Consider the following 17,652-nt stretch of genomic DNA (forward strand, 5'->3'; position numbering starts at 1 on the left):
GTTCTGGGTTCAGTTTCACTGCATGGCACCTTGGGCAAGTGTTTTCTGCTATAGCTCTGGGCCAATCAAAAACTTATGCATGGATTTGGTAGACGGAAACTGTTACAGTCTCCTTGCTTTGACATATCAAATAGATAGCTGTAAATAAGTGTCATTGTAATGGAAGTGGTGTCCATTTCCGATATTCTGTGAAAACATGCCAGGTCAAAGGGAAATATTTCCTTACAGACAATGATGATGATGATGAGGATGTAAATGTGTCTATGGTATTTCACTTATATGCAAAATCAATGAACCTGATTTTCAGTTGACTGAACACCTGAAAATTCTGGGGTCCAGTACAGAAATAGTATGGTGGAATTCATAATGAAAATATATATTAAATCAGTAAGAATTTCTTTTAAGTATTCATTATATATGTACATTACTTCTTAGAAACCAAGCAGCGGCTATTCCAGCCACCAGTTGCAGATACAAATACCTCAGTGGCTGCTTTACCTGCTTCCATTTTCTACTGTTTACAAACATATCGCTTAACAATTCCTCGGCCAATTAGTGATGTTGTTGCATCTGATCATTGGCCTGCACATACACTATCACAGGAAGTACTTCCTGATGATTGAAGCTGCTCCAGCTACATTTTTGTGAAAATGGGTTGAAAAAATTTGTCTGTGAGTGATGTCTTGAACCAAGTGTTGTTGTCTGATGAAGAGGACATCGACAATAATGATTATGGCAATGATGTTGATTTTGAGAGTGAATCTGACAATGATTTAGACCTGGAAAGTGATAGCGATGATCTCGACAATTATGGTGCTATACAAAATGTACAGCCACTGGCAATGTGCAGTGTCTGTTGGTTGTCAGAATAGGGGGCATGTTTGTGTTCATGGCAGGAACTGCATGCATGCTCTACATGGCACTGGCAAGGTAACAGGCCCAATGTTCCACCCAGAGTAAGAGCTAATACTCCTCCAGGATGGCAGAGAGATACTATAGGCTTTTCAGAGTGCCAGTTTACACCAAATAATCCACCAGGGCCCAAGAACATGTCTAACACTATAAATGTAGACATCACTCCAATTAATTATTTTAGTTTATTTTGGAATGACAACTTATGGAATATTTTACTCGAGGAAACTAAGAATCAAGCTGAACATGTGCTTCAGGCAAAGCTGAATAATTTCTCAGTAAAAATTTTGCATGAGAAAAAACTTACATTGGAAGAACTGAAAGCTTTTTGTGGTGACCATGGAAATGCTGGTGTACAAGGATTGCTATGAAAAGTACTGGTGGTAAAAGGATGCCTTACTAACACTGACCCCAGGTTTTCCAGAGGTTATGAGCCGCAACAGATTTCGTGCCATTTGGTCTTTATTGCACTGTGTGAACGAGGATGATCAGAACATTGATAGGAACGATAAACTGTACAAGACTTGTCATATATTCAATCACTTGTTTGATAAATCCAAACAACACTATGTGCCTGGCTGTGATTTATTGCTAGATGAGGGAATGATCCCTACAAAGAACAAGCTTTCATTCAAGCAGTATATAAAAGATAAGCCAATATGTTGGGGATAAAATCTTTATTATTATGTGATTCTGAAAACAGATACATCTGCAATGCAGAAATGTATACTGGAAGGAGATGATGCAAATGAAATTGACAACCTTGGTGTCACAGGAAACTTAGTTGTGAGGATGACAAATGAATATGCCAGACAAAACTATGCACTCTACACTGACAGATTTTACATGCCTGTACAACTTGTAGAATATCTTCTTGTCAACAAAGATATTCGAATGTGTGGTACTACCAAGACAAATAAAAAAGAATTCCCAAGGATGTTCATAAAAAGAAATAATGAGATGGAAAAGGGGGACTCAGAATTTTTGTTCAGCAGAAATGTGGCTGTCTTTGTTTTTGTTTGGAAAGACAAAAGACTGATTTATTTTATTAAGTCACTCTTCATATTACTCTACACCAAGAACATGTACAGCAATATGATGTAAATGAACACAGAAGGGTCTCTGTCCCTTGTCCTAAAGCAGTGAAAGAATATAATGCCCACATGAGTGGAACAGACAAGATTGACTAAATTACTCGACTTCAAAAGCGTCACTGTCATTACAAGTGGCAGAGACTCCTGATGGTAATGTTTTTTATGTGGGCTGCCTATAATATATCCATGTTGATGGGTTTCTTCAAACCACATCACCCCGCTGGAAAGAGAGTGTACACATTTCACATCTTTCTAGATAAACTCTGCCACCAACTTGTTGGCAATATTAGAAACAAGAACACTGACTTTGGCAGACAATGCTCAGCTGAGCAGGATGATGAAAAGAGGCTGTTAAATGAAGCACACTATGATGTGGAAAGGGCGGAAACAGCATTCAGCAACAATTGTTGCTGAGGGCAAACAGATGGATCCACCCTACCAGGCTGTAAGACTGTATACAAATGCAAATATTGTGAGAAGTTCCTCTGCATTGGAAAAACCATACAGTAACTGCTGGTTTGACTGGTACTACAAGCACCAGTATTGACGATAAAACTAAAACAAAAATACAAGTGATAAGGACAATGATGCACTCTATTTGGCATTTTATTTCAATATGAGAGACAGAAGACACATTTTAGTGACACTGAAACAATATTTGGTGGGAAATAATTTTTTTGGCTCTTTCAGCCAGGGAACCTGGGGTGAGGGTGCCGAGGACAACGGGTATCTGGAGTTTAAAGGGTTAAGGAACATAAAATATCACAAGAAAAGTGTTGTTTAGCCCTGATCCCACTAGACCTATGATCAAAGTCCTTCCAGCAATGACCATCATATCTCTTTTCAGGGCTTGTGTAAACCAAACTACATTATTACTCATGTCCATTTTTTATATGGTGGGGAAATGTGGGTTAATGGCGGTTTAGCTGCTAATAATTAAACCACAGAAATTGTTTTTTAGCATCAAGTGAGCTCTGACCAAGTGCATCTATAATCAAAATGTTTCAGCTACAATCATCCCATCTGATTTCTTTAATGCAGATAAGGTGACATAATATAATGTATCCCCTTTCTAAGATAGTAATGAGTGGTTTGAGGGTAATTTGGTTGCTATTTCTAGTGAGTTAAGTGATACCATAAAACTTACTCCACATGTATTCATTGAGTATGAAACAAGAGAAGCTAATTTTGGATTTCCTTATGCTAACTTAAAATACTGAATCAATTGTCTTTTAATGAAATCTGTTCTGCTTAATAACAGGATTGTAACACCAGTGTTGGTGCCACATAAAAAGCGCCAAGTTTACTCTGTAAAACGGTTGGTATTAGAAAGGGCATCCAGCCATAAAAACAATGCCAAAATTGACAGTGGAGCTTGGCAATGTCCTCTGGCTTACCTGTTAAACTGTCCAATGCATACCAGTAAGGAAGATGGATGTTTAATGACAATGATTTGTGTGTGTGTGTATATATATATATATATATATATATATATATATATATATATGCATATTCTTTTACATGTTTCAGTCATTTGGCCGTGGCCATGCTGGAGTACCACTTTGAAGTATTTTTGTTAGACAATTCAACCCCAGGATTTATTGTTTAGTAGTACTTATTCTATTGGCTTCTTTACTGAACCACTGGGTTACAGGAACATAAACACACCAACACTGGTTATCAAGCAATGATGATGGGGACAAGCACAGACACAAAGACATATATATATATACGACTGGCTTCTTTTCTGTTTCCATCTACCAAATTCACTTGCAAGGCATTGATCGGTCTGAGGCTATAGTAGAAGATACTTGCCCAAGGTGCCATGCAGTGAACCCAGAACCAAGTGGTTGGGAAGCAACCTTCTTACCATACTGCCACACCTGCACCTTATATACATACACACACACACTCTGGTTAGAGCCATTGAATTGTGGCCATAGTGGTGCACCACATTCTTGAAAGTTTTAGTCAGTCATTATTAACTTTGGTACTTGTTTTGTCAACCTCTGTCAAATTACTAAGTTATGCAGTTGACAGAAACTTGTACACTGAATTGTAAATATAGATACAGACCCAGATACACACATGTATGCATGTAAGTTTATACATATATTATCATTATTTTTTAATGTCCCATTTTCCTTAATATTATGAGCCAGATGAAATTATTTGAGGCAGATTTTCTATGATCTGATGATGCTCTTTCTGTTGTCAACCCATTTCTGCTCAAGTAAGGAATATTCTTTTTTCCATTTCAGAGGAATTAGGAAGTGCAGAGATAGTACATGATTTGTAGATGGGAAATTTCAACAAACACCATCAGTTGATGCCCAACACAAATAATGACATTACCGTTTATAGCTAAGGTGTAATTGGTAACATTCATCCCAACATATATATATGCATGCTCAAAAGCACAAACACACACACATGATGGGATAGCTTGAGTTTTTAATCAACCAAATTCCTCTACACAGCCATGGTTAGCTTGCTGCAGAAGACACTAATGCAAGATGCCACAAAGTGGGATCTTAAATCATGTGGTTGGGAAGCAAACTTCTAAACTACACAGCCATACATACATACTATATATATATATATATATATATATATATTATAGTATGTATAGTATATGTATATTCTTTTAGTAACCATCCAGTGTTTATCTAGATTAAAATGGAAAGCTGTTAAATTGACCAAATTATCTTATAGAAGTCAAGAAACTAACACTTTGCTTATATAAATAAGATGGTAAATGGTCTTGTATTGTTACTGAGTTAGTTTAATATTTAGTTGTATAATGGTTAAACAAACAATGGTTAGCAAGTTGGAGCAACAACTTCAATAATTCCACACAAATTATCTTTCTTACTTAAACACCTTTATTTCTCTTACCAGTTACTCCCACCCTTATATAATGTGAGGTAGCCACATACCTCCTCTACAGCAAACATCTGTTACTGTTCCTTTATCATACTTTCACTTTTCAACACCTAATATAGGCCATCTCCCACTTAGTGAAGAGGCTTTTTGTCTCCTAAGTTATTTGCAACCTTGCTAGTGCTGGTACTATAAAAGAAGCATCCAGTACACTCTGCAAAGTGGTTGGCATTAGGAAGAGCATTCAGTTGTAGAATCCATGCCAAAGAGATATTGGAGATTGATGCAGTTTCAGTTCATTGGATTTTGATGAAACATCCAACCTATGTGAGCATGGATGACAAGTAATAAATGATGAATATGATGATATAAACATCATTGTTCTTTACCATTTGTGTTCATGAATTCATGATCCAGTAATGATATCATGCAGGTGTTCACTCAGCATAATAAAAATAAGAGCCAAAATCTCTCTCAAATCACACCTTCCCATCTTAGATGAAGAAAAGACAATGGTTAACAAAATTGTACATTTCCCTAAACAGAAAGGATAGTCAAGGTTGTAATATGCTTCTTTAATCAAGGACAACCAAGGACTAAATGCTACCACTGTCACTGACAACAGTCTTACATAGATTGTTAAGGTGGCACCAATGTTGTCACTGTGGTTTTGTTAGTAGTAGTGGCAGAGGTGGAGGGTGGTGGTGATTGTAATAGCAGTGGAGTGGTTGATGTTATTGCACTAGTGGTTGTCATAGTCGGTATTGTGATCATCTTTTTAACCAGCCTATCAACTCATCTGTACATGTTGAGATAAGATCTTGGATTTTGTGTCACAAGTTAAAAAGATCTCTCTCCATGACCACTTAGCTTGCCAGACGTCGCAATCAAATGTTCCTCTAATCACACTACAATCTTTTAATTAAAAAAAATCACATTTGTCACAACTTTGTTCTCACCTATGAGACACACCCACAAAGGATAAAAACAGAGATAGTGGGCCAGGTGGATGGGTGATAGGATATATTCAGTTCCAGAAAATGCTTACCATCACAAACTGGGGTTTTTGGAAGCTGGACTTGACTTCCTTCAATCTTATTTCCAAGTTTATCAGAACACCAACATCTGCTGCCATGACACTGGACTTGTTCATATTCTCCTGACTCAGCACAATTTGGACGGAATGACCCCAGCAATCCTCTAGAATGTTTGACAAGGTTCCATACACATGGTAACAAATTAGTTCCTGTAATTCAAAAGAAAAGAATACAAAAAAGAAAACTTCAGACATTTGAAAAGTGAAAATATAGGAAAAATTCTGACGAAAAATTCAAAATATTTTAATAAACATTTATAAATTGCAAGCATACGTGAATGACAACGATAAAAAAAATTCATATATATCTAGGATTCAATCTCATTGAGCAAGTGTCTTCCATTATAGCTCTGGGGCCAACCAAAGCTTTGTGGATGGATTTAGTTGATGGAAACTGAAATAAGCCTATTGTTTATATACATAGCCACACACATACACATATATCTATGTGAGTATGTCTTTGGTTTTCTCTTCCATCACCACTTGACAACTGGTGTTGATTTGTTTATGTCCCCAGTACTTAAGCAGTTCGGCTAGAAGCAGCCAATAGAATAATTACCAGGCTTAAAAGTAAGTACTGGGGTCAGTTTGTTCAACTAAACTCTCCAAGGTGGTGCTCAACATGGCTGCTGTTCAAAAACTAAAACATGTAAAAGATATATATTATATATATATATATATATAATATATATATATATATATATATATATATATATAATTAATTGCAGCATTTAGAAATTTATTTTATATATATATATATATATATATATTATAGGCAATTATGCAGACAAACACATTAGACACATCAAATATATTAAAAATAATAAAAAAACATCAAATACAAAATATGTATATATGTATACATGTAAAATGAGAGAAAGCGAAAAGTAGAAACTTTCAGGTGATGAATTTTTAAGTATAAATATATAGATATATATATTAAGCTGGACCTATAAATATAATATCTATGTATTTATATTTAAAAATTCATTTGAAAGTTTCTATCTTTTGCCAAGTTTCTGTCTTGCATCATCACCATCACCATCACCATCATCACCACCACCATTTAATGTCCGTTTTCCATGCTGGCATGGGTTGGATGATTTGACTGGGTACTGGCAAGCCTGCACCCAGCTCCAATCTGATCTGGCAAGGTTTCTACAGCTGGATGCCCTTCCTAATACCAACCACTCCAAGAATGTAGTAGGTACTTTTTACGTGCTACAGGCACATTCCGATGGTGCTTTTTACATGCACAAGCACAGGAGCCAGTCAGGATAGGGGTACTGGCATAACCATGTTCAGATGGTGCTTTTTACATGCCATCGGCATGGGGAGCCAGTCAGGTGGAACTGGCATCAACCCACACATGAATGGTGCATATTGCGTGCCACCAGCACAGGAGCCAGTCAGGCAGCACTGGCATTAGCCACAACTACAATTACCATTTCGATTTTGATTTGATTGAGATTCTGATTGTGATTTTGATTTTAATGGGCATGTCAGAGAGCAATCCTGGTATCTTCCATGGTGTTCATGGGGGCCATGGAATTGGTTTCTGAAACGAAGATGGAAGTAGGCTACTGGAGTGCTGTGAAGCAAGCAACCTATTAATCTATAACACAAACTTCAGGAAGCCAAATAGCCACCTGGTAACCTATCAATCAGGTGACTTTGCTAACCTGATTTATTTCATCCTCACCAGATAGCTGGATGCATGGTTGCTCTTAAATACAAAAATCCTTCCTGGTGAAGAATGTAACCCCCTCCCCCCCAGCATAGTCATTAGTGACTTTAGACTCGAGGCCAGAAGGATGCCAAGAAGCAGACCAATCCAGAAAAGAAGGATTTCCCATGGTCAGAGATTTAAGGACAACCTCATTGAGAAATTTGATGAGAGGGAGGAGGCGCTACAGACTTGTGACATTTTGTATTTGATGTGTTTAATATATTTGATATATCTGATGTATCTAATTTGTTTATCTGCATAATTGCCTCTATGCCCGCTCATCTTGATCCCTCCTATAACCTTTCTTTACCTTGTGGAATGATCCTCTCTAAAGACAAGTTTGAACCTTTTGAGCACTATTAGGTGTCTTCTGTACAGAGAATATTTGGATCACATTTGTGAACTATATATATATATATATATATAATTAAGGGTTTAGCAACAAGTTGCTTCACCACATACCAAAAATTTAGAAATAACAGTCAAAGACAGCTAATTCTTTTAACTACAAATATGACTCCACAGATAGCAATACTTGTAACTCACATAGGTAAAAAGAAGAAAAAATAATGAAATCAAACAGTCTACGATTAATTATGTATGCGTTTCGGGATTAGAATTATAAAATTCATTTCCTTCATCAGCATATTTCGAGAATTATAAATTTAAAAATGCTAAAACCCACCTTTTGCATCTTCAACCAAGCGACAGCGAAACATAACATAAGGTAATCAACATTTCTAAACTTATATAGATGAGTAATTTCATATTTTCCCTCCAAGATTACCATGGGCATCACAAGATAGTACCAGAGAAAAGAACTGCAGTTTGCTATCAGGGAGTGAAATAATCATTATATAATTATATTATATATATATATATATATATATATAATCTTTTATTTGTTTCACTCACTGGCTGTTGGGGCACCACATTAAAGTGTTGCAGTTGAATGAATCTATCCCAGTACTTATTTTTATTTGTAAAGCCTGGTACTTACTCTATCAGTCACTTTTACAGAACCACTAAGTTACTAAAATGTAGACAAACCAATATTCATTGTCAAGGGATTTGGCGCGGGGGGGGGGGGGCGGACGGAACACAAGTACAAAGACATACACACAGATTTATACAATATCCAAGTTAAGCAATCTAAATTTAATTTCATCCCGTACCTACCTATCTATCTGCAATTGATCTGATCTTTTAGTTAGCCCTGTTTTATCTCTATTATTATTGTTATGACTTGTGTAATTCAGCCTCACGCCTCGTGTTTTTTATATGTACATATAGTTCTATAGTTCATCTTAATTATATATCGTTGTCTCATGTCTTGTGTTAAATATATATTTAATCTTATAGCTCGCACTAATTTTATCGATCAGCCTCACGCCTTGTAGATATAGAATAAATGTATATATAATTTATAGCTCTTTATCGCTCACGCTTCTCCCATAGATTAGGCAAAATACCTCTCTCTCAAATTTAGGTATTTATACCTACTAATAACTATTTCTCTACTAAGAAAGGAATGGCTGCCGGTCTTCGCGGTGCACCCGCCCCCCCCTCCACCGGTACAGGAAGTCCTAAATTTTCTCATCTTTGTCACCCTTGTACACTTCAAAGTCTTACGCCACCCTCACCCCCTACCATAAACGGTAGTGGTCATTCATTGCAAGATACACTTCAAGTCTTACGCCACCCCCACCTCCTTCCATAAAAGGTAGTGGTCATTCATTGCAAGATATGTTTAGTGTTGTGTACGGGGTTTGAACTTGAGTTCTATTGTTTGTCTATGAATCCTGCCAAACGCGAGTTTTCTTTTTAGGTCCATGACGCTACTAGGGCCAATACCACCCCCACCCACACCCTCAGGGTTGGCACCCTCAACGTTGGCACACTGAAAGGCAGATCTGGCGAGATCGTTGAATTGCTTGAACGGAAGTGTGTTGATATATGCTGCATTCAAGAAGTGAGGTGGAGAGGAGATTCTGCTAGGTTCCTCACAGGCAAAGGACAGAGGTACAAGATTTTCTGGGCTGGGAATACTGACGGGGTCGGGGGTGTGGGCATGCTTATCGCCGAAAAATGGGTAGATAAGGTAATCGAGGTAGTCAGGGTATGTGACAGAATAATTAAGATTAGATTAGTGCTCCATCATAGTTTAGCAACTATTATATCGGCCTATGCCCCTCAGCCAGGGCTACCTGATGGACAGAAAGACTGTTTCTATGACACCCTACTGCAGACCACATCATTGACGAATGACAGGGACCTTCTCTTTGTGGCTGGTGACTTCAATGGGCATGTTGGACGATGTGCTGGGGGCTTCCATGGCGTGCATGGAGGCTATGGTTATGGTTCCCGCAACGAGGAGGGAACCAGGCTGCTGGAGTTCTGCGATGCGAATAGTCTTATGGTTTGCAACACTAACTTCAGGAAACCGACAAGCCACCTGGTCACCTACCGATCGGGCCGGCATACTAGTCAAATCGACTACATCCTTGCGAGAAAAAGGGAAAGATGGCTGCTTATAAATGCCAAAACCTTCCCAGGTGAAGAATGTACCCCTCAACATAGACTGGTAGTTAGTGACTTTAGGATCAGGACTAAGAGGACGACTAGAAGACGACCAACATGGAGAAGAAGGGTCTGGAAGCTTAAAGACCCTGCAAATGGACAGAGATTTAGAGATATGTTACTTGAAGCCTTTGACGAAATAGAAGGGGGTATAGCTACACATGGGGTAGAAGACAACCGGACGCTTCTAAGGGACAACTTGCTGAAAGCCACTGACCAGATCTGTGGCTGGTGCAAAGTCCCCTCAAGACCCAAATAATGTGGTGGTGGAAAAATATTGTTGACAGGGCTATTAGACAAAAGAAACAGGCTTGGAAGGACTGGAAGAATGGTGGTAGCAGGGAAGTGTATCAGACTGCCAGAAGGGAAGCTAGGAGGCAGGTGTATTTAGCCAGAGGGGAAGCAGATAAGAAAAAAATTGCCAATGTCCTGCGCCGGGAGGATGAAAGACTTGAGGTATTTCGTGTTGCAAGACAGTGTGTGAGAGAGAATCGTGACGTAGTAGGAGAGAAATGTGTTCGCGAGGATGACGGTTCACTTGCTCTAAATGAGGATGCAAAGAGAGAGGTTTGGAGACGCCATTATGAAAGGTTGCTGAATAAAGAAAATGAATGGGATAAAGAGAGTCTGCCGAATGTTGACCCAACAGAGGGACCAGCTATCCGAGTTGATAGTTCCGTGGTAGCTAAGGCAATTAGAAGCATGAAGACAGGGAAAGCCCCAGGCCCATCAGGAATCACTGCAGAGATGCTCAAAATGTCTGGTAGTGTCGGCTATAGCCTAGTCACACGTATAGTTAACCAGGTGATACACGAAGGAGTCATACCCAATGACTGGTGTAGCAGCATAATAGTCAGCTGCTACAAAGGTAAAGGTGACGCCCTAGATACAAATAACTACAGGGGTATCAAGCTGCTGGATCAGGTAATGAAGGTTACGGAGAGGATTATAGCCCAACTAATTAGAGAGAGAATTAGCTTAGATGAGATGCAGTTTGGGTTCGTGCCAGGGAGAAGTACTACTGATGCTATATTCCTGGTAAGACAGCTGCAGGAGAAATACCTAGCCAAAGATAAGCCCCTGTACCTGGCTTTTGTTGACATGGAGAAAGCCTTCGACAGGGTTCCCCGATCCCTTATCTGGTGGTCAATGAAGAAACTAGGGATAGATGAATGGTTAGTTAGAGGTGTGCGAGCCATGTACAGAGACGCTGCTAGTAAGGTGAGGGTTGGCAACGAGAACAGTGAAGAATTCCGGGTAGAGGTTGGGGTCCACCAAGGTTCAGTCCTCAGTCCCCTCCTATTTATCATAGTCCTCCAGGCAATAACGGAGGAATTCAAGACAGGATGCCCCTGGGAGCTCCTCTATGCTGATGACCTTGCTCTAATTGCTGAGTCACTATCAGAACTGGAGGAGAAGTTCCAGGTGTGGAAGCAAGGTCTAGAATCGAAGGGCCTCAGAATCAATCTAGCCAAAACCAAAGTCCTAATAAGTAGGAAGGTAGACAAGTCACAAACGCCTTCAGGTAGATGGCCCTGCTCGATCTGTAAAAAAGGTGTAGGTAGAAACTCTATAAGATGCACCAAGTGCAAGCTATGGACACATAAGAGATGTAGCAATGTCAAAGGAAGGCTAACTAGGAAAATAGTTTTTGTCTGTGGCAGATGCTCAGGAGCAATAAACACTGAAAATGTGCAGAGACCAACGTCTACATGTTCCAGGGAGAAAAACTAGAAGTAGTTGATAGCTTCCGCTACCTAGGTGACCAAGTCAGTAGCGGGGGTGGGTGTGCTGAAAGTGTAACTGCTAGAGTAAGAATAGCCTGGGCAAAGTTTAGAGAGCTCTTACCTCTGCTGGTGACAAAAGGCCTCTCACTCAGAGTAAAAGGCAGACTGTATGATGCATGTGTACGTACAGCCATGCTACATGGTAGTGAAACATGGGCCGTGACTGCTGAGGACATGCGTAAGCTCGCAAGAAATGAAGCCAGTATGCTCCGATGGATGTGTAATGTCAGTGTTCATAATCGACAGAGTGTAAGTACCTTGAGAGAAAAGTTGAACCTAAGAAGCATCAGTTGTGGTGTGCAAGAGAGACATCTGCGCTGGTATGGGCATGTGACGAGAATGGGTGAAGATAGTTGTGTGCAAAAGTGCCACACTCTAGCAGTTGAGGGAACCTGTGGAAGAGGTAGACCCAGGAAAACCTGGGACGAGGTAGTGAAGCACGACCTTCGAACTTTAGGTCTCACCAAGGAAATGACTAGAGACCGAGACCTATGGAAGTATGCTGTGCGTGAGAAGACCCGGCAAGACCAGTGAGAACAGTCAAAATCAAACCAAATCAACATCAGTGGAAATTGCAGCTGTGGTTAAGCGAACCATCCGATCATTTGTCCGTTGCCACCCTCGCGTGGCCACCGTGCCGTTGGCACGTAAAAGCACCATCCGCTCGTGTCCGTTGCCAGCCTCGCATGGCCCCCGTGCCGTTGGCACATAAAAGCACCATCCGCTCGTGTCCGTTGCCAGCTTCGCCTGGCCCCCGTGCCGGTAGCACGTAAAAGCACCATCCGTTCGTGTCCATTGCCAGCCTCGCCTGGCCCCCGTGCCGGTAGCACGTAAAAGCACCATCCGTTCGTGTCAGTCGCCAGCCTCGCCTGGCCCCCATGCCGTTGGCACGTAAAAGCACCATCCGCTCGTGTCCGTTGCCAGCCTTGCCTGGCCCCCGTGCCGGTAGCATGTAAAAGCAGCATCCGTTCGTGTCCGTTGCCAGCCTCGCCTGGCCCCCGTGCCGGTAGCACGTAAAAGCAGCATCCGTTCGTGTCCGTTGCCAGCCTCGCCTGGCCCCCGTGCCGGTAGCACGTAAAAGCACCATCCGTTCGTGGCCGTTTGCCAGCTATGTCTGGTACCTGTGCAGGTGGCACGTAAAAAGCACCCACTACACTCACGGAGTGGTTGGCGTTAGGAAGGGCATCCAGCCGTAGAAACACTGCCAAATCTGACTAGGCCTGATGAAGCCTCCCGGCTTCACAGACCCCAGTTAAACCGTCTAACCCATGCTAGCATGGAAAATGGACGCTAAATGATGATGATACATATATAAATATATTTGATGGGGTTCTTTCAGTTTCTGTCTACCAAATCCACTCACATGACTTTGGTCAGCCTGAGGCTATATTAGAAGACACTTTCCCAAGGTGCCATGCAATGGGACTGAACCCAGAACCATGTGTTTGGGAAGCAAGTTCCTTACCACACAGCTACTCCTGTGCCTACATATATATACATATATATACATGGTACTGAAAAGTTCCTGTCTTTGGGTAAAAGAAAATACCGGAGGATCAGTTAATTATGATTTTATCCAACATATCTTAGATTCACACACTTATTGCAGTGGCCCTTCAGTTTTTCTAAGCCCTGTAAGAGAACTCAGAAGGTTGGACCTCCACCCAGAGCAGACCTTTTGAGATACCCTTAAAGCCAGGAACATTTCAGCACCCTCCTCACATGTGCGCACGCGCACACACACAATGGCCTTCTTCCTGTTTCTGTCTACCAAATACACTCTCAAGGCTTTGATCAGCCTGGGGCTGTTGTAAAATACATTAGTTCAAGGTGCCACAGTAGAACTGAATTTGGAACTATTTAAATGGGAAGCCAATTTCTTACACACAAGTATGCTTACATCAATATGGATGCATTTATTTTTTATTATTACTAATTTTAATTTTCATTATTTATGTGTTATTTTTTATTGTTTATATTCCTATACTACACATGCACACTCCCACACACACCTGCATGCACGTGCACACTCACCCACATGCCTGCACACCCTTGGCTACACCTAAGCATCCACACACACTTCACCTCATCTCTCTGCTCCTCTCATGCATGCACACACATACGTACGTCCATGCACACACATATACCTCCACACACAATGCACATACATACACTTCTACACACTCACACGCACATATATAGAGAGAGACACACATTTTCACTCAGTCTATGCACACATGTCAATACACACACACGCCCTTCAGACAGCCTCTGACTCACTATTAACCCTTCCATCTATGCACACACACATACTGCACACTCACCCATTCATACGCCTGTCACTATAGCTGCTGATCTCTCAGAGTGATATCAACACACACACACACAGATCCTACTACACACACAAACACAAAGTTAACACCACATCCACAGTCTCACATACATACACTTCCATACACTCACACATACATGTATACACACACATACACACACATTCCCCCTCCATTCACACATACACACACCCTTCAGACTGTCTGTGATTTACTATTGACCTTTCCACCCATGCAAACACACACAAAAAGAACCGTCTGTTTGGTAGGCTTCTATAGCTTCTGTTCACAGTGGATACTTCCCTAAGGTACTGTGCAATGAGATTGAGCTTGAAACCACAGAGTTGCAGTGTATTCCTTAATCCCATAGCCATGCCCTAAAAATTATGGCTGCTTGTCATACCTATCTTTTGGTGACGTTAGATAGCCTAGTGGTTAGAGGATAATCTACTCGACAAGATTAAGAGTTAAAAACTGCAACAGTTGGTTCAAGGACACAACTTTTTAGTCTACATGAACTCATTTCAGAGAGATCAGTAGATTATAGCAATTGGTAGTGTATAATACCAACTTTGTGTGTGTGTGTGTGTGTGTGTGTTGTGTGTGTGTGTGTGTGTGCATACATGTATATGTTTACATATATATCTATACATACTGTGTAGATAAGATACACTGTTACTGGTTTTAGTCATTGTTTCTGCAGTTATACTGAGGAAACACCAAGCATTTTATTTGATCATATTGACAGTATATATCCTGGTTTTTACAATGGGTACCTCATATCTCTGTGCATTATAAATCATAACTAATGGGGCTGGCACCGGATAGAGCATCTAGTCATATAACAGTGCCATAAAAATACCCAACCAAAGTCTGCCAGCATGGAAAACTGGATGGAGAAGCATCAATGGTTTTGATTAATCCTGTAACTTGTTTTAGTGAATTGTATTTGCACAGATACGTATATATTTTCATCTTATAGACAAGTTTATGGCACTAAGGGACAGGATAGATGTAATGAAATGACTTAACCAAGAATTAAGACTATTTTGAGAACTGTGCTTTCATTGGGTACACACATATAGCACATACATATGCATGTATATACACATACACACATTGTGTGGTATGAAGATTTTAGAGTCATTTGACTCACAAAAGTGTATTCCCTTTTTGGAGTGAAATTCCAGGTTTCCTCAAAATCTTGGAGGAAAAGAACCCCCCAAAAAACAACAAAACCCTGAAGGAAACCATCAATAACAAAAATCTAATTAAAATTAAAAACTTACCCTTTCGGCAGTCAGGTTTAGTATCTGTCAACTTGGTGCCATTAATTAGCTTCCCATCTAGAGACACACACCAACAGGCATTTATCATGCACTGCATTTTCTTGTACTCTCCTATGCTTGTACACTGAGGGAGATACTCTTCACTACGATTTAGATTCTGTTTGTAGTGTTTCTGGCAGTGAGTCAGGGCCTTAATCATGGGTGCATCAGTAACAGTGGTGATTTCTGTGGGAAGAAATAGAAAGAAAGAACAGTTCTTTTAATGGTTTAGTGAGAGGAAGAACAGCAGCTCCTATGATTCTCTTCAAAATCTTTAAGTTTGGTGTGTGACAATTATCCTCAAACCAGAGATCTGGAAAATATGCTTCCAAAAAATGGACTTCACTAGCGGTACACAAAAGCCAGGTGGTGGTACGAAAACTAGGAACTCATTAAGTCTACCAGTTGAGAAAAGGAACAAACATTTTGATGGATATCCACAAAGATTCTATCTACCAGATTCCCTGAAATCTGGGAATACTGTGCAATATACTGCACCTTGTATTGAGTAAATAGACCATGTTTTTAAAGCTTGTTAATTTGAATACAGTGTGTTAAAAACAGTTTTGTTCTTCACTTTATTCAAGTCAATTAATAAAGATTAAACACACTGCTTTATAAGTGTATTAATATTTACGAGAATCTCTTAAAAAAAAAATCATGTTCTTTACTTTTTTTTCTTCAACTTTCTTCCTATAAACATGTATAATATATAATTGGTACAGTATGATATATTTTTAGAATTTTAAGTGAATTATTAGATATCAAACACATCCTGTTTAAGATGTGTATTACATTTATCTCTTAAACACAATTTAGCTCTTTACTTTTCTTAGTTTATTTTATATTTTAAGTATATAAGACTATTCCAGAAAACAAGAAACTCAAGAAAGGCACTCCTGGTCCCAAACTTGCCAGGTAATTGTTCTAGGATTGTATGTGTTTGTCTGTGTGTATCCATATGTATACACATATACAGTGCACTGACAGACATATATATATATTATATATACATAATATATATATATAATATACATATATAATAATATATAATATATATATATATATAATATATATATATATATATATATATAATATATATATATATATATATAATATATATATAGGATATATATAATTATATATATATATATATTATATATATATATAGAACGTGACAGTAGGGGGTACACCACCGTTGTATAGCCTAGGAGGCATCGAACGCCTCCTGACAGCTTCGACACAAGAAAAAAAAATGTGTCGAAGCTGTGAGGAGGCGTTCGATGCCTCCTAGGGCTATACAACGGTGGTGTACCCCTGCTGCACATTCTTGTTAGATTGACAGTATACAACCATTCTATCGCCCCACCACCGTACAGGTCTCTACGAGAGATTTAGAAATTCAATATTTCTTATATATATATAATTCAAAATGTGACCACGTGTGTACTGTTGGCGATTTTTTCCCCCCTCCGTTTTACCTTCTCTGGATCTTTCCTTTTCCTATGATTCTGACGAAGAGCTCTGCTTGAATCGTAAAACCCTCCTTTTTCCCTTCCTTCCTGAGCGTCCAATAATACTATATTTATTCTACGTCCTCATGTTGTTGTGTTTTCATGTTTGGATTAACTTAATATATATATATATATGAATATATATATATATACTCTTTTACTCTTTTATTTGTGTCATTCATTTGACTGTGGCCATGCTGGAGCACCGCCTTTGGTCGAGCAAATCGACTCCAGGACTTATTCTTTGTAAGCCTAGTACTTATTCTATCGGTCTCTTTTGCTGAACCGCTAAGTTACGGGGATGTAGAAACACCATCATCGGTTGTCAAGTGATGTTGGGGGGACAAACACAGACACACAAACATATACACACATACATACATATTCATATATACGACG

General features: G+C 39.5%; 1 protein-coding gene across 1 annotated transcript in view; it reads right to left on the reverse strand.

The window, feature by feature from the left end:
- LOC115210817 overlaps positions 1–17,652 on the reverse strand; it is a 55,121-nt gene that overhangs the window by 24,339 nt on the left and 13,130 nt on the right. The window contains exons 2-3 of the mRNA XM_036502182.1: positions 15,701–15,925; positions 5,938–6,135 (exon numbers count right to left, since the gene is read on the reverse strand). Of these exons, the coding sequence (XP_036358075.1) occupies positions 5,938–6,135; positions 15,701–15,899 (397 nt within the window). The 5' untranslated portion in view covers positions 15,900–15,925. The remainder of the gene's footprint in view (positions 1–5,937; positions 6,136–15,700; positions 15,926–17,652) is intronic.

The sequence above is a fragment of the Octopus sinensis genome, linkage group LG4 (assembly GCF_006345805.1).
Source record: "Octopus sinensis linkage group LG4, ASM634580v1, whole genome shotgun sequence".
Lineage (NCBI taxonomy): Eukaryota > Metazoa > Mollusca > Cephalopoda > Octopoda > Octopodidae > Octopus > Octopus sinensis.